General features: G+C 35.2%; 1 protein-coding gene across 7 annotated transcripts in view; it reads right to left on the reverse strand.

Annotated features, from left to right (window-relative positions):
• The window catches only part of CRPPA (CDP-L-ribitol pyrophosphorylase A), a 466,682-nt gene that overhangs the window by 325,490 nt on the left and 115,503 nt on the right, over window positions 1-25,689 (reverse strand). For all 7 annotated transcript variants that reach the window (XM_028490069.2, XM_055085022.1, XM_055085024.1 and 4 more), the window contains exon 5: window positions 23,307-23,352. In XM_028490069.2, coding sequence (XP_028345870.1) covers window positions 23,307-23,352 — 46 coding nt within the window. The remainder of the gene's footprint in view (window positions 1-23,306; window positions 23,353-25,689) is intronic.

A 25,689-nucleotide genomic window follows, 5' to 3' on the forward strand; every position in this document is an offset into this window, starting at 1 on the left:
AGTATAAATAAAAAAATATTCTAACCCCCCAAGAAACAAATAAGATACAATTAAAAATAGATTTATATACATACACATACACACACATAAATAGTAGAAGACTTTAAAATTCATCTCTCTAAAGTTTTTTTTTTTTTTTCTTTTTTTTTTTCTTTTTTGCGGTACAAGCATAGAAGGGGATAATGAAAGAGGTAAAGTTTACCACTTGAAGAGGTTTAGGAAAGTAAAGACATTTCAGGAAGAAGAAATAATTTAAATAAAAGGCATATGGTTGAGCATAACGTGCTCAAAAGTTTTGGACTTTACTTCATCAGCAGAGGGATGACACTGAATAGTTTAAAGAAGGTTTTAAACATTGTTTTTTCTTTTTGTTTTTTGCAGTACACGGGCCTCTCACTGTTGTGGCCTCTCCCGTTGCGGAGCACAGGTCCGGACGCGCAGGCTCAGCGGCCATGGCTCACGGGCCTAGCCACTCCGCGGCATGTGGGATCTTCCCAGACCGGGGCACGAACCCGTGTCCCCTGCATTGGCAGGCGGACTCTCAACCACTGCGCCACCAGGGAAGCCCCATCTCTCTAAAGTTTTAATTACGTGAGGTGATGGATCTGTTACCTAACCTTATTTGTGATAATCATTTCACAATATATACATGTAACAAACCATCATATTGTACAACTTAAAATGTTTTACATCAATTATATCTCAATAAAGCTGGATAAATTTATTTAAAAATTAATTCCGTTCATTAAAGATCAACTGAGCAAAACATAAATAAGGATCTAGATTCAAGACAATGTAACATAATAATGAACAAAGCCAATCTTTTATCATATTGGTTTCTGTATTGTCTGCTGACTTCTTGTAATTCCCAGTTACTTGTATTCCACATGGAAGTCTGTGCCAGACTGGCCACTTTCTAATAGTGTCTACAGTCCATATCAATATCATTTAGCACCAACAATGATAAATTTTCTATCTGGCTACGGTCATTTAAAGTCTAAACTAGGTTCAACTGGTTCTCAAACATGGCTGCACTTAAGAATCAACTCTCAGTATCATTTTGTTTTGCCTTTATATTTTTTAATACATATGCTTATAACTCACCCAACAAAATTCTCGCCTGTACTTTCTGAAGCTCCAAAAGTGATTCTAATGTTTAGCCAAGTTGAAAACCTCTGCTTACTCACTGCAATGATTTTCTATAATGTGATGTTTATAAAAGGTTTCTCTATCTTAAAAAAACATAAAAATTACCTACGATAGCTGATTAATCCCATCAAAATGGTGTAAGTCTTTTTGAGTATAATAATTTGGGGATAATTTTGTAGTTTTCTCTCATCTCCATATTGTGGCAACTGAAGGATGATGAATTTAGTGAGAAAAAAAATGTGTTGGGTTACTCATTTCCCTTTGATATTTCAGTGTGAAATTTTTAAAGAAACCCAAACCCACCCAACTCCTACTCTGATCTGCATGGCTCACTGGAGTTTACAATTTAGACATTTTGTGCCCAATATTTTAAAGGCAATATTATAAGAAAAAATGCAACGTTTATATTTCAATTATAAGTATGAGGCATTTCTTGGGTGTCCAATATTTGTTAAATTATTGAGGTGAATGTAATGTTTCAAAATCTTATACAAATTCTGTATCTGAAAATAGTATATTCATACTTTGACAGCATTTTACATGTGTGAAACGAGATGAGAGACTAACAATTACTATGTAAAGCCAAATTTTCTATAAGGAGTTTATAAGTATCTAAAAGAAAAACAGGAGACATGGGAATAATAAAAGATACTACATGTGGATTAATGAAGATTGTATGAATTAATATGTGTAAAGTTATGCAGAATGCTTTGTACAAGTATATCCCCAATAAATATTCACAGAATAAATGCTATCATGGTCATATACATTCATTATGAATATAAGTTAAGATTCCTTTTATCTTACCAAAATACAACCCATCTCTAATTCCAAATGGTGCCTTGTGGTCTTAACATTTCAGAGTTTGATAAACAACCCCTATCAACTTTGTCCCACTGCTTTTCAAGTTTCAAAGTTTCACCAAATATGCAGTAGTTTTATATAGTAATGGAATACACATCTCGAGTAATCAATAGTCCCCTGTTTTCATCACTTAAATCCTCTGAAGCTAAAATGGATACCTTCTAGCTCTAATCGTTCATATCTTACTTTGTCCACTAGACCTAGGCTGAAACATCTTATATGATTTCTATTAATGATTCCACAAACATGCACTGACAGGCTTAACTGAAAATGTTAATGTACTTAAGATCTTCATCAAAAACAGGCATCTGCCATAACTGTACTTGTACCATGCAGATGGAAGGCCAAAACGGGGAAGAATGTAAGCTGTAGGAACAGGGCTCAAATAAATTGAACCTCCTCTCTTCCACAGTTATTCTAGTATCCCCCAACTCAAGAAGACGGGAAAAAAGGCACATTATTTAAAATTCACTTTTTTCATGAACCACAAAACACTTTCCAATCATTAATATGATTAATCCTTATTATTTCTCAGTGCAAAGTATTTAACAACTTCCTTGAGGTTAATGATGAAATCAAAAGAAAAAAGAAGTCTTTAGAATTCTTGATCTGCTGTTCTAACTATTAATAAAGCACTTCTTTGGAACATTTAGAGTTTAAAATAAAAACAATAGCACTGGGGAAAAACCATAAAGTCATTTCACTTCCTGGAATCATAAAAACTCTAACACAAGAATCTACTCTTTGTTCTCGCCCCAAAAAAGACCTAAGGATAAATTGGAAAAACACTGAAATTAACTTTAAATCACACCTGACCAGTCAACTTGATGACTAATATTATTCTCTGAGTTTTAGTTTTCATACTACCCTCTCTTTTTTTTTTTTTTTTTTTTTTTTTTTTTTTTTTGCGGTACACGGGCCTCTCACTGCCGTGGCCTCTCCCGTTGCGGAGCACAGGCTCCGGACGCGCAGGCTCAGCGGCCATGGCTCATGGGCCCAGCCTCTCCGCGGCATGTGGGATCTTCCCGGACCGGGGCACGAACGCACGTCCCCTTCATTGGCAGGCGGACTCTCAACCACTGCGCCACCAGGGAAGCCCCTACCCTCTCTTTTAAACAGCTTTTTAAAAATCTTTCTAAAAGGCACCTGTGTCACATGATGAAATATTTTGATATCTAAACCACTAGGGTACATCCCTTCCCTCAAAATCATTTTTAACAAGTACTCTGATTTACACTGAATAACTTCATTTATAAATCACATCGAGTGTCGCACAGCTCTCATAGTGACCACATAAAATTCAAACTGGAACATAACTTGGAAATTGACAGGTTAGAATTAAAAGCTGTAAGCATTAATTAATAAGCTCAAAATTTTCAGTTAATACCTCATCCCCATGCATGACAACTTCTAAATGGTCAAAGAATATGTATGATTGCCAATAATTAATAATAATACCAAAAATAAATAACGTGCAACTTGATTTTACTTTACTGGCTATGATGATTACTTTTGTATGTCAACTTGCCTGGGACACAGGGTGCCCAGATATTTGCCCAAACATAATTTGGGTATTTGTCATGGTATTTTTAGATGAGTTTAACATTTATATCTATAAACTAAGTAAAGCAGATTGCTCTCTCTAATGTGGGTGGGCCTCATCCAATCATTTTAAGACCTGAATAAAAGAAAACGTTGACCCTCCCCCCAAGTAAGAGATGATTCTCCTGTATAACAACCTTCAAACTGAAACATGGCTCTTTCCTGATTCTACAGTAGTCTGCTGGCCTTTGGACTTGAACTAGGACATTGGCTTTGTAGATTTCGGACTTGTCAGTCTTAATAATCTGTAATCATGTATGCCAATTCCTTACTGTGTGTGTATATATCTCATTTGTTGTGTTTCTCTGGAGAACTCTAACTAATTCACTGGCAAAAAAATTTTAAGCATTTGTCAACAGATAACTCATAATTCTAAAGTCCTGACCAGAGGATTCCCACCTCCATATATTTTATACATGGCAACATATAATCACCCACAACACGTTGGGCTTTACACCTCATTCTTCAGCCACCAAATAATACCACCTACAATTCCCTGGACACATCATGATCTTTGCAGTAATGTTCATGATCCCCTCGCCTGCTGTGCCATCACATTTCCTTGTCTAATTCTCCAATAAGGACTACATCAAGCATCACCTGCATTAGTAACTCTAGGCAAATGTTTTAGACGTATTTTGGTGAGAAGAGAAGAAAAAAGGAGGGAGGAACAGAACCACCAGGAAAAATTTTGTGCAACTACAGTACCCCCCCATCTCCAAATCCCCAATTCTGATACATAATGATATCTCTCTCAAACACGTATAACCACACAACTAGGATTCTCCTTATATCCAGGTAATCACTGCATTGCTGAATTTGAGCGTTCATGGGAAAAGGCCCCTCAGTTTAGTTTCAGAAGTGGAAAGAAATCCACATGTACTGTGACCCTAGTAAGTCTATTGGCAAAGCAGATGGTCAGATAGTACACACCAACAGAGCCATATCAGTTCCTTACAGCCAGCAATCATTCTGGATGTCAGTGCATTCATTCTGATTATTTAGTACTCATGACATTCTATAATTATTGCTAATATTGCTTTGGCTTTTTACTGCAGTAGATACTTTTATACATTATTTCATTTAATCATCACAACAACCAAGGAAAGAAATTATTCTTCCCATTTTACAGATGAGTTAAGCGAGGCTATAAAGCCAGTAAGTTGCCCAAGGTCATACTGCCATGAATTGTGAACTTTAAGCTTTCTAACTCAAGTCCATGTGAAGTTAGCATCCTAAACGATATTTTTCCCTCTCATCCTGTTCTACATTTTTATTTTACTTTCATTATAGTTTTTACATTGGATTATATTATCTATTTGTCTTTCTCTCCCACAAAATCACAAACTCCTAACTCTGTAACTTATAATTTCCCAACATTACCCCCAGGTTTTAGCACAGGCACCAAGAAGGTATTGAACATTGATTAGTTTCCATCTCTGGGCTACGAGCATAACTAAAACACTGTTAGTGTGTGAATTGTGTCCCCCTCAAAATGTGTACATTGGAGCTCTAAACCCCAGTCTCTGAGAATGTGGCTGTATTTGGAGATAGGCACTTCAAGAGCCAATCAAGTTAAAATGAAGACATTAGGGTGAGCTCTAATCCAACATGACTGGTGTCTTTATGAAAAGAAGAAATGTACACACAGACATGCACGGAGGGAAGACTCTGTGAAGACACAGGTAGAAGATGGCCATCCACAAGTCAAGCAGAAAAGCGTCAGAAAAATCCAACCCTGACAAAATCATGATCTTAGACTTCCAGCCTCCAGAATTATAAGAAAATAAATTTCTGTTGTTTAGGCCACCCAGTTTTGGTACTCTATTATGAACTAATATACAAATTCTCTTATCTAAAATTTGTTGAATAGAAATTAGCATTGTTGAATAAAAGACTATATCTCATATCTCATTTTCTAGAAGAGGATGCAAAACAAATTTGTGAATATAAGGAAGTAACTAGATATCTAGAAAGAGATCAAAAAATTATACCAGGAGAATCTAACTTCAGAGAAAGGAAATTTAAAAATGCAACAATTTTGCTTCAAAACAAATAACTTTAAATATAAAAACATTCCTAACTTTGAAATAGCCAGGCTAAAAAACTTATCTTAAATCTCTATTTTCTAGAAGAAAAAGCAAAAAATAAGGTCAGCCTTAAAAAAATGCCTTCAAGACAACGTAACTCCAAGTTTAGTAGACTTAACATTTAAGAATCATATTCACTTTACTAGGTACACACACATTATTTTCTCTTCCATTTGAGAATATACAGATATACATACATTTACTAGTTTCCATATGGAAAGAAGTAGAAAATATTTAATTATGCACATGAAGGTGACCTATGATTAAGAGAATTCTTTTGAAAGAAACACCTCAATTCATTTGCAGTATTCTGCTCAATACCAACACTAAAAATTATTTATTTAAAAGAGAAAAAAAAAAGGGAATTCTTGAAAAGTGGCACTGACAGCAAAGGAACACTTTTTAATTTCTAAGAATCCCCATATAAAAACAAAATTGAAGAGCAAAATCAAAAACTCATGGACAACATTTTCAATAAACTTAGATACAAAAGTTTCATCATAACCCTCATGATGCAGCCAAATGAAAACAAACCAACAACAATGATGCAAGACCTGAAATACTGGACTCTATCTGGGAACAAGTAGAGGAATCAGTAAAACAGGGTGTCTGACAGATTGGTTAAAAGAAGAACCTTAAAGTTTGCCAACAGATAGTCACTGCAAGTTTAAGAAGAGCCGCCCTAACTGGAGGAGTTTTACCCACGAAAATAACTTTTTGTGGGGTTAATACGAGAGAACTTGGTTAGGTCTGAAGGAAAAGTGTACATACTGTGAAAATTGACACACCACCTTCAGCACAGGGTCCAACTAAAAGAGAACTTGGAAGTGGAATCAAAAATAAACAGGACAGGCTTCCCTGGTGGCGCAGTGGTTAAGAATCTGCCTGCCAATGCAGGGAACACGGGTTCGAGCCCTGGTCTGGGAAGATCCCACAGGCCGTGGAGCAACTGAGCCCCTGCGCCACAACTACTGAAGCCCACGCACCTAGAGCCCGTGCTCTGCAACAAGAGAAGCCACCGCAATAAGAAGCCCACACACCACAATGAAGAGTACCTCCCACTCGCCGCAAGTATAGAAAGCCTACGCGCAGCAATGAAGACCCAATGCAGCCAAAGTCAAAAGAAAGAGAAGATCCACCTGAAAGTGTGATAGGAGAACAGAGCCAGAAAAATATTAGAATTGTGCTTCCACATTTGTGGACACCACAAGAAGGTAACAAAAGAGGGAGATCTTTGAGCTATCGTCAAAACTGTCTTCCTCTTCAAATTCAAGAAAATTAACTTCACATCCAAATGAATAATGGAAAAATATCAAAGCCAAACCCCACACAAAATTATTATAAGCATAAAGACAATAAGGAGAATAACACCTTTAAAAAGAATGAGAACATGCCAGAAAGATGTGCCCATCAAACCAATCAAAACTGTAATCTATTTCAAAACAAGCTAAAAACCATAGAGCTAATGAAACAACACATGAAACAACCATTTGATTTGGAATTTTTTTTTTTTTTTTTTTTGATTTGGAATTTTAAAAACTCAAATTAGGTTGCAGAACTCAGGAAAGAGCTCAAAATAGAAGAAAAGATCATTTAAGAAATGAAGACTATACTAGAAGTGACACATGTATAAAACTAACAAATAATACTTTAAGAGAAAAAGGTAAAAATAATTTTTTAAATAAACATTCAATATAAAGTAATAAATATTAAAGTTAGATAAAGATGATCTAACATAAACATAATAGAAATCTATAAAGAAAAAAGAGACTACTAAAAATTATACACAAACACCCATACACACACAAGTACATCACATATCAATACCTGCAAATATTTACCAAAAAAAAATCAATACCAAGACATTTTCTAGCAAAATTACTAGACTTAAAAAAAAAAAATCATTCCTTTGGGCACACAGACAAAAAGAACAGAAACAGATAACGGAATAAAAATGAGATAATCTTTAGGACTTTACGTAAGAAAAACAGAGGAACATATTTAAGTTATGCCAGGGAAAATATATGAACCGAGGATTTTACATTCCGCAAAACTAACTTTCAAGTGTACGGAACAAGCAGTTATCAACGTGAATTAAGTAAACAGTTTCCCAGGAAACTTTCCTAAGAAATGTACCAGAGCTCAAGCTTCGGATAACCAAAGTCTAGAGAGATGTGAACAAAATTATCGATGAATAGCATAAAACAGAGTTACTAGCAGAACTGTGACTAAATAAGAGCTAAAGTTAAAACAGGACAGTGTATAACAGCTATACAACCTGAAAACACAGTGTAAACAAAAAAATGCAGTAGGAGAGTAAATGGGGGCAGTATATGTAGGAAATATTGTTTAAAATTTTATGAAAATAACATTGGTTTATAGCATTAATATTGACACTTTGAGACCTAGGGTGTGAACTGTTGAATAAAACGAACGTTTACAAAATATTCTATTATTCCCTGTAGCTTTGAGAACCATGATTCTCAATGTGCGGGAAGTAAGATACAACTTAATATTGAATTGGAAGTACCATTATGAACTTATGAAGTATTTCATTTTTATGAAACACACACACAAAATAATTGGTAACTTGAGAGAATGACGATTCTTTCACTTGAAAACTGATAAAGAAAAATAATCAAGCATTTATTTTTGTCATATAAACTGTACCACTGGGTAAGTAAATAGTAGATGAGTAAAGTTTATTTATGAAAATACCTCAATACCTGAAAACTAATTAATAGAATTCAAATATATATATCATGATTCTGAGCCACCCACACAACCTCTTAACAATACAGGCATTGAGTATCAATGGCTGCTATCATCACAAAATTATGTAACCAGACATTAGGTATCGCCTAACAGAAAACTCACACCATCTCTAGTCTTGAGAAAAAAGATGAAACTAAATCTGACCAAGCTTCTAGATCCAGCTATGACTTTGTAGATGACAGAAAAACGTAAAGAACTGTACCATGCATAAATATGCACCCATCAAAATTCAAAAGAGAAGAAAAGCTACAAGTTACATGGCCTAAATTCAGCAAAAGACAAAGTGCAAGCCAAATAAAGGGATGAGGAACCTGCAGGTTGAGATTTTAAATCATTTAAAAAAATTATCACAACCAAACTGCAGTGCTGAGGGATGCACATTTGAGTGATAAAGTTCAAAAGAAATATGACGAAGAGATTGCTATAAAATCTGGTTAGCCACTACAAAATACAGGAAAGGGCTTCTGAGGTGCGTGGCAAAGTTCTCTTCATGATCTGGGTGATGTTATGCAAACATGTGCATTATTCTTTAAGCTACAAATTAGTTTTAGATTTCGGTATCTGTAGGTTATTTGACAATAAAAATTTTAATAAAAAAAAAAAAATTACCTGAAAGTACACTAGTCTTTTCATCTGTACTTCTATTCATTCAGAAAGTACCTTTATATATGATCAAGGGACAAAATTAGGTCTTCAGTATAGCACATAAGGGTACAAAAAGGTTTGTAACATGCTATTAAAGCAATCAGTAAACTTTTTAAAATTTAACTTAGAGGAAAACTACCAATAACATGAATAAAAAAGAGCAATGGTATTTTTATTTATAAGGCTCTAAGCTTTAAGAGCTCAAAATATCTTAGGGAGTCCTTTAAATTGTAATGAATCAATGCAATGTTACTAATAAATAGTTAGAAGATATTAGCCTCCTTTAAAGTAAAAAACAATTGAGGCCCAGAGTAACTCGGCCAAACCACTGGATTATTGCTCACTGAGTGACTGACAATTAATTATTATTATTATTATTCTGCGTTACAAAAAGCGTATATTAAATTCTAACCAAAATCATAATGGCCTCATTAGAGATGATGATACAAATGACTCACCTGGGATTATACAGCTAGTAAACTGAGGAGCCAGGATTCAAACCTGGCAACCTGGTCTGGAGTGAAGGCCCTCAACCACTCCACATGCTGACAGAATCAGTAAAGAAGATAAGATACTTCCCCAATTCAGCATCTTACCCAGGAGTTTCCCCACCTTTTTTTTTATCGGAGTAATACACGTCAAACGACAGTTTCACAGGTTCATGGAGTAAAGAGAATTCTCCACAGGCTCTGGCATTCCCCTTTCCCAAACGTTAAGGCATAATAGAATGTAAGAGCAAATGACATCACTCTGCGGCGAAAATGAAATCTTTTGTAGCTTTTAATGAAATAACTGGCAGACTTTCAGTACTTAATTACTTTCAGTACTTAAGTGCTTAATATTTCATTGATTGAAACTTCCATTTTTCCTCTGTATAACGTCTCTGAAATAGGGATGGCATCATAGAATTGCTGCCCATCAGGGCCTTATAAAGATACACTTAACCTCTATTAGCATTCAGTAAAATTACCTTTCTGTGTATACGGTGGTCATTTCCATGATTGTAACACTATGGATTTGTGTAACGACCTCCACAGTCATAATACAAAGCAGTTCAATCCTTCATGCCATCTTTTTGTACTCACCCCCTCCCCAGCTCCTTAGCCTAAGCAACCTCTGATCTATTCCTTGTTACTACATTTCTGTCTCTCCAAGAATATCATTGCTAGTCAACTATACTGCAACATAAAATAATTTTTTAAATTTAAATAATAAAAAATATAAAAAATAAAAAGACAAAAAATAAAACAGATAACCAACAAGGACCTACTGTATAGCACATGGAACTCTGCTCAATATTCTGTAATAACCTAAATGGGAAAATTTGAAAAAGAATATATACATGTATATGTATAACTGAATCACTCTGCTGTACACCTGAAACTAACTCAACATTGTTACTCAACTACGCTCTAAAATAAAATTAAAAATTTTTTTAATCATATAAATGGAATCATTCAAAACATAACCTTTTGAGATCAGTTGAGATCTCAAACCTTTTGAGATCATTCAGTATGATTCCTCTGAGATTAAGTTATTTTGTATATGGACAATTCATATATATTCATTTGAGTTGCATTCCATTGTATAGATGTACCAGTTCACCAATTCATCCGCTGAAGGATATGTGGATTGTTCCATGCTTCCGATGATTATGAACAGAACTGCTATACACAGTTACATACAGTTTCCTGTGTGAAAGTAAGTTTTCCTTTCTCTAGAGTAAATGCATTGGAATGGGATGCTGGATCATACAGTAAATGTGTTTTTCTTGCTATAAGAACTGTCAACAGCATTTCAGTGTAGCTGTACCATTTTCATTGCCGTCAACAATTGTGTAACATTTCCAGTTGTGTCTTCCTTTCTTTTTGCAGTCTCATGATAGGTTTATTAGTGTTATTAATCCTTTCAGGTAACCACCTTTAGGTTTTTTGTCTCTGACATTTTGTTTTCAACTTCATTAATTTCTGCTCTTTATCATTTCCTTGCTACTGCTTGCTTTGGATTTGCATTACTCCTCTATTTCTAGTTCCTTAACACAGCAACTCAGATCATTGATTCAAGACCTTTCTTCATTTCTAATATAAGCATTTAGGTACTGTTTTAGCAGCATTCTACAAAGTGTGATGTCATTTTACTGAAGTTCAAAATATTCTCTAATTTATCTTGTGACTTTCTCTTGGACACAGATGATTTAATGTTTATTTTCCAAGCGCTTGAAGGTTTTTCTTTTACCTATTATCAATTTCTAGTTTGTTTCTATTATTGTCAGAGAACATACTTTGCATGCTTTCAATTCCTCTAAATTTGTTAATATTTGTTTTATTACCCAGAGTACATTCTGTCTTGGAGAATGTTCTCGGTGCTCTTGAAAGGAACGTTTATTCTTCTACTGCTGGGTGGAAAGTTTTGTGTAAATTAGATCAAGTTAGTTGGTGGTAGTCTTTACTCTTTCCATATCCTTGTTGATCTTCTATTGATTCCAGCAAATACTTAGAGAAATATTGCAGTTGCCAGCTATAATTGTTGATTTGTCTATTTTTCCCTTCATTTTGGTCAGTTCACACTAAGTATATTTTAAAGCTCTGCAGTTAAATGGATATACATTTAGAATTATGTCTTTCTGGTGAATTAATCCTTTTATTATGTAAGGTACTTTTTTATTACTTTCATATTAATATAGCCATCCAGTTTTCTTTTGATTAGTGAATACATGCTATGTGCTTTTACTTTTATTTACTTGTAACCTACCTTTAAAACATTATGTTGGAAGTAAACTCTTGTAGGCAGCATACAGTTGGGTCAAATCTTAATATCCATCCTAAAATCTTTATCTTTTAGTTGGTGTGCCGAAACCACTGACATTTAATGAAATTACTGATATATTTGGATTTAGGTCATCTATTTTATTATTTATATTTTTGTTTTCTCCCTTTGTTTTGTGTTCCTCTATTTCTCCTTTCTCTTCTCGTTTAAACTTGTTTTTAGTATTCGGTTTTCTCTCTTGTGTTTCTGATCGAATCTCTTTGTATAGTTTTTTTAAGTGGTTGCTCTAGGGATTTCAATATTCATATTTAACCTTTTAGAGTCTACATAAAATATTTTACCACAGCAAGTAAAATGTAGAAACCTAACCATGGTATTATAGGTCCCTTTACCTTACTGCTTTTATGTTGCACTTAGTTATCTACAACATTGCAGCTGTCTCATACATAGAAAAACTCATCAGAAAATATTACCCTTGCTTTCAACCTATAAATAGTTTTAAAATGTAAAGAGTATTATGTGAGTCTATTCTATTTATTGATTCTGTTGCTCTTCCTTAATTCCTAATGTTCCTAGATTCCTTCTGGCATCATCTCCTTTGTATGAAAGGCTCTGTTGAGATATTCTTTTAGAGTACATCTTTTGGCAACAAAATTATCTTTTTTTTTTTCCATTACCTGAAATTGTTTTTATTTTATCTTTATTCCTGAAGGATAATTTTTCTTTTTTTTTTTTCTGGATATAGAATACTGAGTTAATAATATTCGTTTTTAGCACTTTAAAAATCGTATTCTACTTTCTTCTGGTCCCCATGTTTTCTAATGAGAAATTTATAGTCATTCAAATTATCGTTCCTTTATAAGCAATGCATCATTTCTCTCTGGTTACTTTCAAGATTTTTGTCTTAGTTTTCAGCAGTTTGCTTATGAAGTAAGTATCTGGATATGGACATCTTTGGGGTTATCATGGTGCAGTTACCTGAGCTTCCTGAATCTGCAATTTTATGTCTTTTATCAAATTTGGGAAGTTTTTATTCATAGCTTCTTCAAATGTTTTTTTCTGTACTGCACTTTTTCCTCTGCTTCCGGGATTCAGATGACATGCTGCATTCCCACAGATGCTGAGTACTGTTAATTTTGTTCCCCAATTCTTTTCATTCTGTAGTTCAGAATGAAAAACTTCCAATGATATATTTTTAACTTCAGTGGCACTCTGCCATCTCCATTCTGTTATTAAGCCCATCCAATAAGTTTTTTATTTTGGTTATCTTCTTTATTTCAGTTTTAAGATTTTTGTTTGGTTCTTCTTTATTTTCTCTACGCCTTCACTGAGACTTTTCATCTTTCAAGAGCATTTTCCCTTACTTGTTGCAGCAGTTTTATAATCAGTGCTTTAAAGTATTTTTCAGAAAATTCCAACATCTGTGCCATCTCAGCATGGGTATCTATTAAACGTCCTTTCCCATGTGAGTTTAGATTTTCCTGACTCTTTGCATGTTAACTGACCTCAGATCATATCCTGTACGTTTGAGTAATATCCTCTCTCACCTCCAACCTCTCCCTGTACATTCCACTTCTTTAGTGCATCCCTTTTCATCACTCCTACCAGAAAGCTGGGATCCTATTTATCCCATTTTGCACACATTTCTCATGACTGCACCTGTGTCCAAAGGTAAGCAACAGTAGCAATTAAGAACAGCAACAGTGGTCATCCCCCCTCATAGAATCATAGCAACTCTGATTAAGAGGAATGTTCACTTTTCTCAGAATTCTAGGCTTCTCTGGGCCCCCACTGATGCCATTGTCAATGCCACTATTGCCACATGATTGCTTGGGAATTAAAGCACTGAGTCAGAGAAAAGAAAAAAGGGGAGATAGCTTCACTTTCTGAACATTAGGAAATTCCTTTCCTGCTTCTCTGATCAGAATTAAGGGGCTTTTCTTGGAGGTCTGTCAACTCCAATGCCCACTTCTGGACATTGGACCCAGGGCTGCATTGGACCCCGGTCAGGACATAACAGAGCCTGACATAATTCACTGCCAGTTAGGTAGTACTTCAAATTTGGGTCTTACTCATTAATCCACCTGTACTATTTACTTTGAAGCCTCAAACAGCTGTTCTATGTATTCTGTCCATATAGATTCATTCGCTAGGAGAAACAGAGTGGAGTGAGCTTGCTCCATCTTACCAAGAACCAGAACTCTGCCTGTGTCTTTTCACATATGAACAAGTGTGATAAAAATATATGCCTAATTAAACATAAAAGAGCTCATTTAATAATATGTTTATAAGTTTCTAAGTGAAAATAAAACATTACATTGTACTTTAATTGGCAGCATTTTTCTTTTCTCAATGGTATAAAAATAATATTGCTTCTTACAAGCAATGGCACCTTAGAGTCAATGAAACATGGTAGAAATGAAGTACCTGGTTACATGCCTCCCATGACTCCCTAGTCACATAACAAGACCACGTTGTGGTTGACAGCTGCTTATCTAACAATGTTTTCCGCCTCATGCCAAAAGAGCAGAGACCATCTAAACCTTTAAATATCAAAAGCAAAATCACACTGTCTCTCATTTGCATACTTAATCAGGCAAGAGTTAAGAATACTCTTCAACAGAACCCTAAATCAGATGCTTAGAGACTTAGAAAGTAACATAAAAGTTGGTTCACTAGGTCACAATATACTAGAGAAGACAACACTCTCAATACCAAAACCAATTAAGCATTAACTGAAGTCCATAAAGACATAAAATAGAGACAACAACTCAGAAGGTCAGCTGTCCTCTTGTGCAGGACCCTTCAATGCTACAGCTACATACTATTAACTCCAAGTGGAAGAAGGAGAAAAGACATGGAGGTCCTTCCAACAGAGGATGCTCCTCTGCCTCCGCTTATCTCTCTGCTCTCCCAGGAGTTGACAGTAGCAGAGAAGAACATTAACACAATTCCAACCATCTACCCCGGAGGTGCATCAAAGGACTCCTAGCATAGATATCCGGAATGCCCAAGTTTTCAATGTATCACAGCTTCATCTGCCAGACTCTTTTGAAATTTTCTCAAGTTTCAATCTACTTGTAAGTAAAATGGAATTCTTTAAGAGCTTTCAATCCCCCAGTTTAATGTACTTTGCAGCCTACAACTTAGCCACCTTTGGTTAGGATATAGTTTAACAAAATATATTCATACATAATGTGTTTTCCTAAGTGTTTAATTCCAGTGTTATTCTAACTAAAGTCCTATATAGGAGGCATAACGTATAATCTCAAAGTTAACAAATGAGGTCAAAATCTAATTTATAATATACTCATCTTTTAGAAATTCCTCTAAATGTCCTTGAATATTAGAACTCTTGGTATACATAAAGTATCCGGTCTTACTTGAAGGGTTAGAAAACAGATGCAATTTGGAATCTTCATTTAACTTCACAAAACAGTAATATGTAAAATCTCTTAACATGCACAGCTTCCTCTTTGCCGTGTGATAAACCCACTGACACATGTACAAGGAGCAAGGAATACCTAGACATATGCTTCCATCAATTAATCATAAGTAGGGACACATGAGTGCTCAGGATGGTATTTGTATTTTACAAAAAATTTTCAAACACAGTGGTGAAGAGAGAAGTAAACCTAAATACTAGATTAGTTCTAGAAGCAAGTAGGCAAAAAATCCAAAAGTCAGTTTTCCATTTTCTTAGAAACATCTAACACGATGAATTCCATCAGGTCTCATCCACTATACTGACCTCTTGAGCCAAAATTTTTGTGTTCATAGGTAAGTAAGAAACAACTACATCAAATCCAGAGATAGTCATTTCCAAAAGACGTCAAGTCCTAATCCATTGTCGAGTCCTAATCCATTCAAAGTGGGGGCAGTCATCTTATATCCTCCTGTTCAGTTCATTGAATCAAAAGCCAATCTTAGAGTCTATTTTCTGTCTCACATGAACAATTTTAAAGGAGTCAAATAGAATCACCACTGTTGAGCACTGAAATCCCCATCTCAGTTTCATCTGTAGTAAGATGCCTAAAGTTTCTATGAACACCTATCTAAAGGAAGCTCTTAGAACAGTAAGGGCAGCAGGCCGTCAAGCAAAGAGAAGCAGTCAACAAGCCATGACTACAGGACAAGTGGACAACAGGGATAGTAACCAGAGATTTGAGAAAGAAATAGAGACCCACATTAAAAGGTCAAAGTGGTCTCCTGTAAGTTGGCTTTCTTCTCAACTGTACATATTTTACCTGGAGGACATCGGGAAGGCAGATTTTTTTTAAGATGTTTTATATCAGATCTTAACCACATTTTTAAATGAGTCACTGAATACCAAATGAAGTTTCCTACCTTGCAACTGAAAATAAGAAGCAGACATATGACATCTTGTCTCCTGCACATGTTTTTATGTGTAAGGATATCACTGTTTTCCAAGAAACGATGCAAAACTTTTTTTTTCTTTTCAAAGTATATATTCTTTCTTAGTTAAGAGAAGTAAATTTGAAGGAAACTCAATTTTCTAAGGCTAGTGACTCATCAGGATATTTATAAAATGTATTGTATTATTACTTAAAGCATAAGTGTCATGTTTGCATTTTTGTTTTTTCCTACCTACATCAGAGTTAAGCCTAACTGGCTGGCTTTTGTCTGTTATTAAGTCTTATTTAGCTAGTTACTTAATACCTCACTATGACCTTAGAAGTTTTTGAACATGACAGATTTACTTGCTTATGCTTGAATTAGCATCTCACTAATGACAAATTAAGGAAATTATAAAGTTAAACAAAAAAGTGAACTCCACTTTCTCTAATCTTGACCCGAATATTTAACTTTCTAATTTACATTTTTTTTCCAGTAAGAGTCAAGGAAAACAAATTGCTATTAAATCATATTGCAGCCTTCCTGTTCTCACTAAAGCTTGACGCAAATGTTGATACAGAGTCACGTAAGATACAATGGCAGTACTATTCAAGAGAGTGAAGAACAAAAAGTGTAATATTTACAAACCAGTTATGGCATTAATGTGAAAATGTGGAAAATGAAGTATCATCGTCAATAGCCAGACACATCAAAAACTACAGTTCCATGTAAATCTTAGCTTTGCATTGTCCAAAAAGCATGGTTAATAATAAAATGGCATCATCACTGGCTATCTAGCAAGAAAAACCTGATGAGTTTATCTCATCAGAAAAGAAAAACCTATAGAGTTCTACAGATGTAGAAAACTGATTTAAAGTTTCTCATCTTTTCAATTTGAGAAGATTTGAAAAGGCTATGCACTTAAAATGCCATGATTTTAAGTGAAGTTATTAAAGGATCACTAAAAAACAAAGGCATTAGTTTCTCCACATGCATAATACACACTATAACACCATGAATCTTCCCAAATCTCAGGAACACTGAATCAGTTTTATCCACATGTGATTTAATTTTATTCCTTTCAGTCAGAGACAACTGAAAAGTATATTCAGCTACTTTCAATGTATAAGCAGAAAAGAATTCAATTGCTTGCCTACTGATTTAATTCCTTTAAAAAACTGTATGAAACATTAAAAAGCAGGCATATGGGGATTTATAGCTTGACTGTGCATAAATACTTGACAGTGAAAGAAATCACCTGTATCAATGATGTTGAAGATAAAAATCTATTTTTAAAATAAAGTGTAAAGTTCTGAACCAGTAGGCGATACGGTATTTCCGAGAAATCAATGTCCTTTAAAATAAAGTTCTTAGCAAATGGGAAACATTAAATAATGACTGGGGAAAGACATGAATTTTTATATGAACATTAATATTAACTATTTTAAGTAATATTAATTAAAGCCAGTTAAAAATGAAATGATTACCAATGTTACCTATTTTTTCCATTTTTATATAAACTTCTATGAGGTTTTTTTTTTTACAGTACTAGCTTACTTGGGTTTATATAATCATAACCAGGAGAGAACAAAATACAACTATTTTTAAAACATTCCAGCCAGAAAATTAAAAATATTAAAATATGTGATCAAAGATGATGGTAGAAAATAAATGCAATGTTTTATTTAGAAATCTCTTAGGGGCTTTCCATCTTAGAAAATTTTAGCATACAGTATTGATCCTTTTGCCATGATATGGTCAGCACAGTAAATCAAGTGTGGGTTTGGGACTGTTTGCATGGTACATGTAAATCTGGATAAAGTATGTTACTGCTGTAACCATTTTAATAGTTTGCGTAGGTCTGAGCATGCAGAGCAGGCTTGGGTGGGCTCAACCAGCTTATGTGACAAAAGTACAGTACCTCTTTGTTTAGTGGCTCTTCACAAACCTGTCAGTCAACCCAGAGTCTTGCTGCACCAATTAACCACACTACTCCCTAGAAAAGTTTGTTTTAAATTTCACACACCGAAGCCTCAAAGAGTTAAACGTTAAAGAACAATGACAGAATCCCATTCTCTACCTCAGAAAAAGGAGTATTAAAAATGCTTTGTTTTACATAAGAGTAAATTTGTGATTCACTGTACATTTTTCAAAGTCGTGTGTGTGAAAGACTGTAAAAGAAATGTGAGAGTACTACTTATATACATGTCTCCTATTATTGAACAGTTCACTATAAACGCAAATCCACGTAAATATACTGACAGTAAAATAAATTAAGCTTAAAAATAAAACTTATCTAACAACATAAAAGTCAGATTTTGAGACTTGCTATAAACCATAATTTGAGGATTTTAGCATCAAAAGCTTGCCTGAAGTTAGTTATATCAAAATTCCCCTACTGGGGCTTCCCTGGTGGCACAGTGGTTGCGCGTCCGCCTGCCGATGCAGGGGAACCGGGTTCGCGCCCCGGTCTCGGAGGATCCCACATGCCGCAGAGCGGCTGCCCGCATACCAAAAAAAAAAAAAAAAAAAAAAAAAAAAAAAAAAAAATTCCCCTACTGAAGAGATGGACTTGAACATAAATTAAGGACCAAAATATAAATGCTATTCCAGTGACAAGTCAATCTGGGAATACAAAAAGCTCTTACAAGTTTTGACATTTATCCTAGAAATATTTTATAGCTTGAAAAACACTTAGTAAACAAGGAAATAGTTACATCAGAATATAATACATTGACCAGCAATAATTGGTACTGAAGTAAAAAAAAGCAAAGGAAAGACAACTTACAGAATACTAAGCACTCATTATCACAGAGAAAAAAAGTTCCATTCTAGAAGAGGAAAAATTGTTATGGCTCAGTGATGAATGTTAAACTACCAGAATTTAAAAATGAAAGAAACAGTACCCAAACCATCATTTTGAAACTATTATTCTGATTTCGAATTTTAATTTTTACTTTCTCTAGTCTTGTCTAGAAATCTGCTGTTTCAATATTATCTGCTTTTTCCACACTCCCACACTCTCTAGAATACTACTGTGTGCTTAGCACAGCACTAGGAGATAACATCTTCAGCATCAATTGTGCGATCATTCTTCCCAGCTGAAGACACCGTTTTAACCCAACAGAACCTGAACTAGGCAGGCTGGATTTTTTTTTTTTTTTTTTTTTTTTTTGTGGTATGCGGGCCTCCCCCTGCCGTGGCCTCTCCCGTTGCGGAGCACAGGCTCCGGACGCGCAGGCCCAGCGGCCGCGGCCCACGGGCCCAGCCGCTCCGCGGCACGCGGGACCGTCCCAGACCGGGGCGCGAACCCGGTTCCCCTGCATCGGCAGGCGGACGCGCAACCACTGCGCCACCAGGGAAGCCAGGCTGGATTTTATAAGCCATTTGCTGTACCCACCAAAGAGAGAGATTGAAACCAGTATCCACTTTAGTGGTCAATATGAGTAGGGACATGACTCAGAAGTGCAAAGTGGCCACGTCCCAGAACAGAGTCAGGCTTAAGGTGAAGGGAGAAGGGGATTAAACTGTGGATCCTGTTCTTACTAAGTGACCTACAGGAAAGTACTTAATCTCACTAAGTTTCAGTTTTCCCACTTGCAAAATTCGGAGCAGTAATATCTATGTTAACAGCACTATACAGAACAAATGAAATAACAAATAAAGTACCTGGCATGAGTGCCATGTGCTCCAAGTCCTGGTTTTAAACCTTGACGAAAGTGCATACATTCAAATATTATATCATCTCTATTTTAAAAGAGAAAAAAGATAGATATATACACTGGAGCTCAATATCCATGTGCTGGAAGCAGGTAGAGAGGTAAGGTGGGAGGGAAAGACCATCTATTTCCATAATTTATGTTCCTTAGATTCTAAAGAAAAAATACCAATAAATTTGGTTCAACTCAATGTCAGAGGATAGAAAAAAGAATAGACATTCTTTCCACCTTCACTGAATCAAATCTAAAAGAGGGTCACACCAAGTTACAGTCAATGCTGAAATCCAAAAAGTTCTTAAACGTTTTAAAATTGTTTTCATATATAAATTTGATGGCAAACGCATAGCACAGGGAGATCAGCTCGGTGCTTTGTGACCACCTAGAGGGGTGGGATAGGGAGTGTGGGAGGGAGGGAGACGCAAGAGGGAGGAGATATGGGGTTATATGTGTATGTATAGCTGATTCACTTTGTTATAAAGCAGAAACTAACACACCACTGTAAAGCAATTATACTCCAATAAAGATGTTAAAAAAAAAAAATTTGATGGCAAAATGGGTCCTAAACTTGAACTGGCTAGGGGCTTTATAGTCATTCTAAATATTGAGCATAAATATTCATGTACTGTAAGTTTCATTATGTGGTAATGTCCCAAATCCCACTGGTAATGTGATATAATGTATGACATACAGCAGTAGCTTCTGAAAATACATAGTAATCAAAATTCCTAAACACATGTAGCCCAAGAATTTCAGAGAAGGGAATCTGAACAATCTCTGCTTAAGGAAAAAAGGGAGAACAGCTGTATAAAGAGGTAAACTGACTAAGGTAGAAAAATTTATAGTTAAGAATTAATTTTCTATCCTTCTTAAATTAGTATTTGCTTAGGACCCTTGAATATCCTATAATACAGAAACAACCACACTACTTACATCATTGAGTTCTTGGAGAAGCAAGAGATAATCTATATAAAATGCTTTAAACAATGCCTGGCACAAAGTAAGTACCCAGTAAATGCTGTGTCATACAAGTGCCTAGAAAAATACTTTGAACATTTACATGGAAAACGCAAACAGGTGAATAGATAGCTCAGATAGGTAGCCTGCTATATACCATCCCCTATTTTAGAATTTTATTTTTAAAAATCTAAGAGTTTTCCTTTTCCTATGCCCGGAATTGTTTCTACTATGAGGCCTCAGAGACAGTATTAGTTCAAGCCATGGAGGCAGGTAGCAATCCCAGTTGAGCCAAGAAACATTTGAAACTGACAGCGTGGAAAGACTTGAAGCTCTAAACACAATAAAAGATATTACTTAGGAAAAAATATCAACTATTAAAGACTGGAGAGGAGCCTAGAAGAATGCTTCTGGAAATTAATGTACAAACTAACGAGCCAGAGTTTTTGTTAAAACGCAGATTCTGACTTAATGTGTCAGGGCCAGACATTCTGCGTTCAAGTTCTCTGGAAATCACAACACTACTGGTCTAGAAACCCAAACAGAGTAGGAAGGCACCACAGCAGTGGTCCTTAAAGGCTATGAGCAACATCAGAATCTCTTGGGAAGTTATTAGAAATGCAAATCTGAAAGAACATAAGGAGACTCTTCTCTAAATCAGCTGTTTACATCCAGACCGATTACTTTCCCTAAGAATAAAAGTAAAATACTTTTTAAATACTTGACAAGTAGCATACTAGAACATGTTACCTAAACAAAACAATTTCTCTCTGCAAACAATTTCCAAAACTAAAGCCCCCTGCAATTATACTTAAAATGTAGGCTTTTACATGATAAGAAGCCTGCTCTTGATAATACATAGGCAAAGTATTGACATAGGTAGCATCCTCACTTGAACTACTTACCAACTTTTCACAAAATGGCTCACTTCCATTTTACCTAGGTCATAGGGATATGAGTTTATAAAGAAACCAGACTGAGTTTTAAATTTCCTTGGGCTGAGAATATAGCCAACTACAACATGGTTTAGGCAACTTCTCCAGAGTAATGTTTACACATAGCCTGGCTCATATGTAAATATATGTCAACATTTTGATTTATAGCTAGAGATGATCTGTTTACATACACAGATACACAAATTAAAGTACATTAATGGTTTGAAACACAATATTCTTGAAGGACAAAAAACATGAGGATAAACTACAAATACAGAATGTTATGAACAGAGAAAAGATTTCAGTTTTCTGAATGTGAAGCCAACTGATTGTTAAATAGGCTTTCCATAAAATAAAATAAAATGAAACAGATATAAAATAAAATTTTAAAAAAACTGTTGCCCTCACAATTCCCATTCAGTATTTCTTTCAACTTCAATCAACATCTGAATTTACAAGGTCACTTCTCAGTCACTATGTGAGTACATCGTTCTGTCCTTAACATATTTTTGAAGGACTAAATTACAAATAGATTGTAAAGCACCACACTTGCTTAGGCATTGGGGGTAGACCCCTCTGATTTTGGCTAGGACCATGTATACATACGACAGTGGTGATGTCAGGAGACATTTGATGGTCACAGCAGGGGAGGGGAGGGAGGGAAGAGTGCTTCTGGTATCTAGTGAGTAGAGGCCAGGCAACTTTTAGGATGCACAAAACAGTCCCCAGAACAAAGAATTACCTGGCCTAAGATGCCAATAGTGCCAAGGTTAAGAAACTGTGATTTGAACTGTGTTGCAAAAGTACAGAATGAATGTCCCTTGTGCATCATCATTACATTTCTAGCACAGTGTCAAGCACAGTAATAAATATTTGTTGATTATGAAATAAACTACTTCTGTGTAGCTGAGATCTTAGAGTCAGAGATGAAAAGAATGAGAAAGGGGTTATTACATATATAATATCTAAAATTACAAAACAAAATTGCAGTCATTGCCAGAACTAAAAGGAATTAAAAATCATTCAGCCCAATTTCTCTATTTCAGAAAATTTTTTTTCTCATGCAAAAGATGCTGTCTAATGTACTGATATGGCAGTGTTGGGAAGGGGTAGACAAGTCCCCTGAATAAATAAAAACAAAATATAATATATTTATAAATTAAAATATCAGTTTTCACTTCTAATAGTGTCAATGTCACCTATGTTTCTCAAATTAATAAAGTATTTCCTTTATAAAAGCTAAAACCAATGTTACATAAATCATAATAAGTGACACTTCAAAGTAGGAAACAAAATAAATGTAATTATTTTTCAAAAAAACAACTCACAGACCTCCTTGGCCTAGAGCATTTATACTTCTGAGAATTCTGGGCTTTAAAATGTCATGAGAAATTCTCAACCGGCTTACATTTTTGAAACATAGGAACTGACAGTCATAAGGCCAAACATACCCTTAATAATCGATTCAGCTGCATACAGATCTCGTTTGTAGGTCACCTAGAGGACAGATAAACTTCATTAGACTTAACAGAACAGGAAGGAATGTGAAAGCAATAAAATTATGCCCCCAAGGAAATTCTTGATTTTGGAGAAACTATAAACACATAATACTGACAATTTTTAAATTATAACATCAGTTTATTCAGAAAAAATATATATTGCTTTTACAAATGGTTGAAGATTTGTTTTTAAATCTTTAAGTAAATTGAGATGTTATGTGGCAGTGGTTACCAAAGTCTTATTAATACAAGTATTGTATCAAAGAAAATGTGGTAGCATTTAAATAAAAGTATTAGAATTATTGTTTAATAGTAGGTTTTATGTTGGAAGGAAAGACGGAAAAGTATATATTAAAAAAATTACCAAATTGCATTTTCAGTTGAAATGAGATAATTCTGAAAGAACAATTCACATTGAGGGTCATCATTCTGAATTGAGTTTATCTGTATACATCCAGATAAGTTTCACCTTTATAAGATTTTTATTAATACATAACTGATAGAAAGAGCCTAGAGGGTACCACCATGTATATAAAAACAATCATGATCTTTGCTTAAGAACATACAGCTTCCTTGTAATACACTCTGCACGGTCCTACAGCAGATAATTCCCAGGCTACATCCAGTGAGCTCAGGTACAGAACATGTCAAGTGCATGGCACTGCAGAATCACTTTTCCTACATTACAGAACTGAAGAACGTAGCAAATAATCAAATATATTAATAAGTACTATAAGGTCTTAGGAGCTTATCATTCACGTGTTCAGATGATTATGATGCAAATGGTCTAAAAACCCACTTTGAGAAATACTCACTAATTAATACCCTTCCATGTCTATAATTTGGACTATTTTCCTCCAGATTATAACCTAACTAAACTTGTAGAGAAACTTTGTTCAGGTAAGTGGCTCAGGGCACTTCTACCCAAAATAGGTTTCCCTGCTATGCCTGTATCCTGGCAGGTAACCCTGGTCCAAAACTATACCTTACAATCCAGAACTAATGTAGCAGCTAACTTGTAAGACAGATGGAAATTTCCTCAAGCACATGTGAACCAAAACCAGTACTATAGTTACTGATCCAAAATGCAGTTCTCTTATCTGGGGAAAAAAATAGAAAACAGACACTTAATGCTTCAGACTATGCATTTCACCAAATTAAAGAACGTATTGATCTCATTCACTCATTCAATTAATATTTATCAAATAACCACCATGTTGTACATCCTGTTCTAAGGGCTGGAATAGAGCAATGAAAACAGTGAGCAAAACTCAACCTGTAGAAACAACATTTTAGAGGATAAATTTCTCTTATAAGAACTGAATGAAACACATTTGTTTCGGGCTTCCCTGGTAGCGCAGTGGTTGGGAATCTGACTGCCAAGGGGAATCCGCCTGCCAAGGGGAATCCGCCTGCCAATGCAGGGGACACGGTTTTGAGCCCTGGTCCGGAAAGTTCCCACATGCCACGGGGCAACTAAGTCCGCGAGCCACAACCACTGAAGCCCGTGCTCCGCAAAAATCACAGCAAGATCTTTTTTGATCCACCTCCTAGAGAAATGGAAATAAAAAAAAAAAAAAAAAACAAATGGGACCTAATGAAACTTAAAAGCTTTTGCACAGCAAAGGATACCATAAACAAGACCAAAAGACAACCCTCAGAATGGGAGAGAACAGTTGCAAATGAAGCAACTAACAAAGGATTAATATCCAAAATTTATAAGCAACTCATGCAGCTCAATAACAAAAAACAAACAACCCAATCCAAAAATGGGCAGAAGACCTAAATAGACATTTCTCCAAAGAAGATATACAGATTGCCAACAAACACATGAAAGAATGCTCAACATCATTAATCATTAGAGAAATGCAACTGCTGGTGGGAATGTAAATTGATACAGCCACTATGGAGAACAGTATGGAGGTTCCTTAAAAAACTACAAATTGAACTACCATACGACCCAACAATCCCACTACTTGGGATATACCCTGAGAAAACCGTAATTCAAAAAGAGTCATGTACCAAAATGTTCACTGCAGCTCTGTTTACAATAGCCAGGACATGAAAGCAACCTAAGTTTCCATCAACAGATGAATGGATAAAGAAGATGTGGCACATATATACATTCAGCCATAAAAAGAAATGAAACTGAGTTATTTGTAGTGAGATGGATGGACCTGGACTCTGTCATACAGAGTGAAGTAAGTCAGAAGGAGAAAAACAAATACCGTATGCTAACACATATATATGGAATCTAAGAAAAAAAAAATGTCATGAAGAGACTAGGGGTAGGATGGGAATAAAACACAGACCTACTAGAGCATGGACTTGAGGA

Source organism: Physeter macrocephalus, chromosome 5 (assembly GCF_002837175.3).
Source record: "Physeter macrocephalus isolate SW-GA chromosome 5, ASM283717v5, whole genome shotgun sequence".
Classification (NCBI taxonomy): domain Eukaryota; kingdom Metazoa; phylum Chordata; class Mammalia; order Artiodactyla; family Physeteridae; genus Physeter; species Physeter macrocephalus.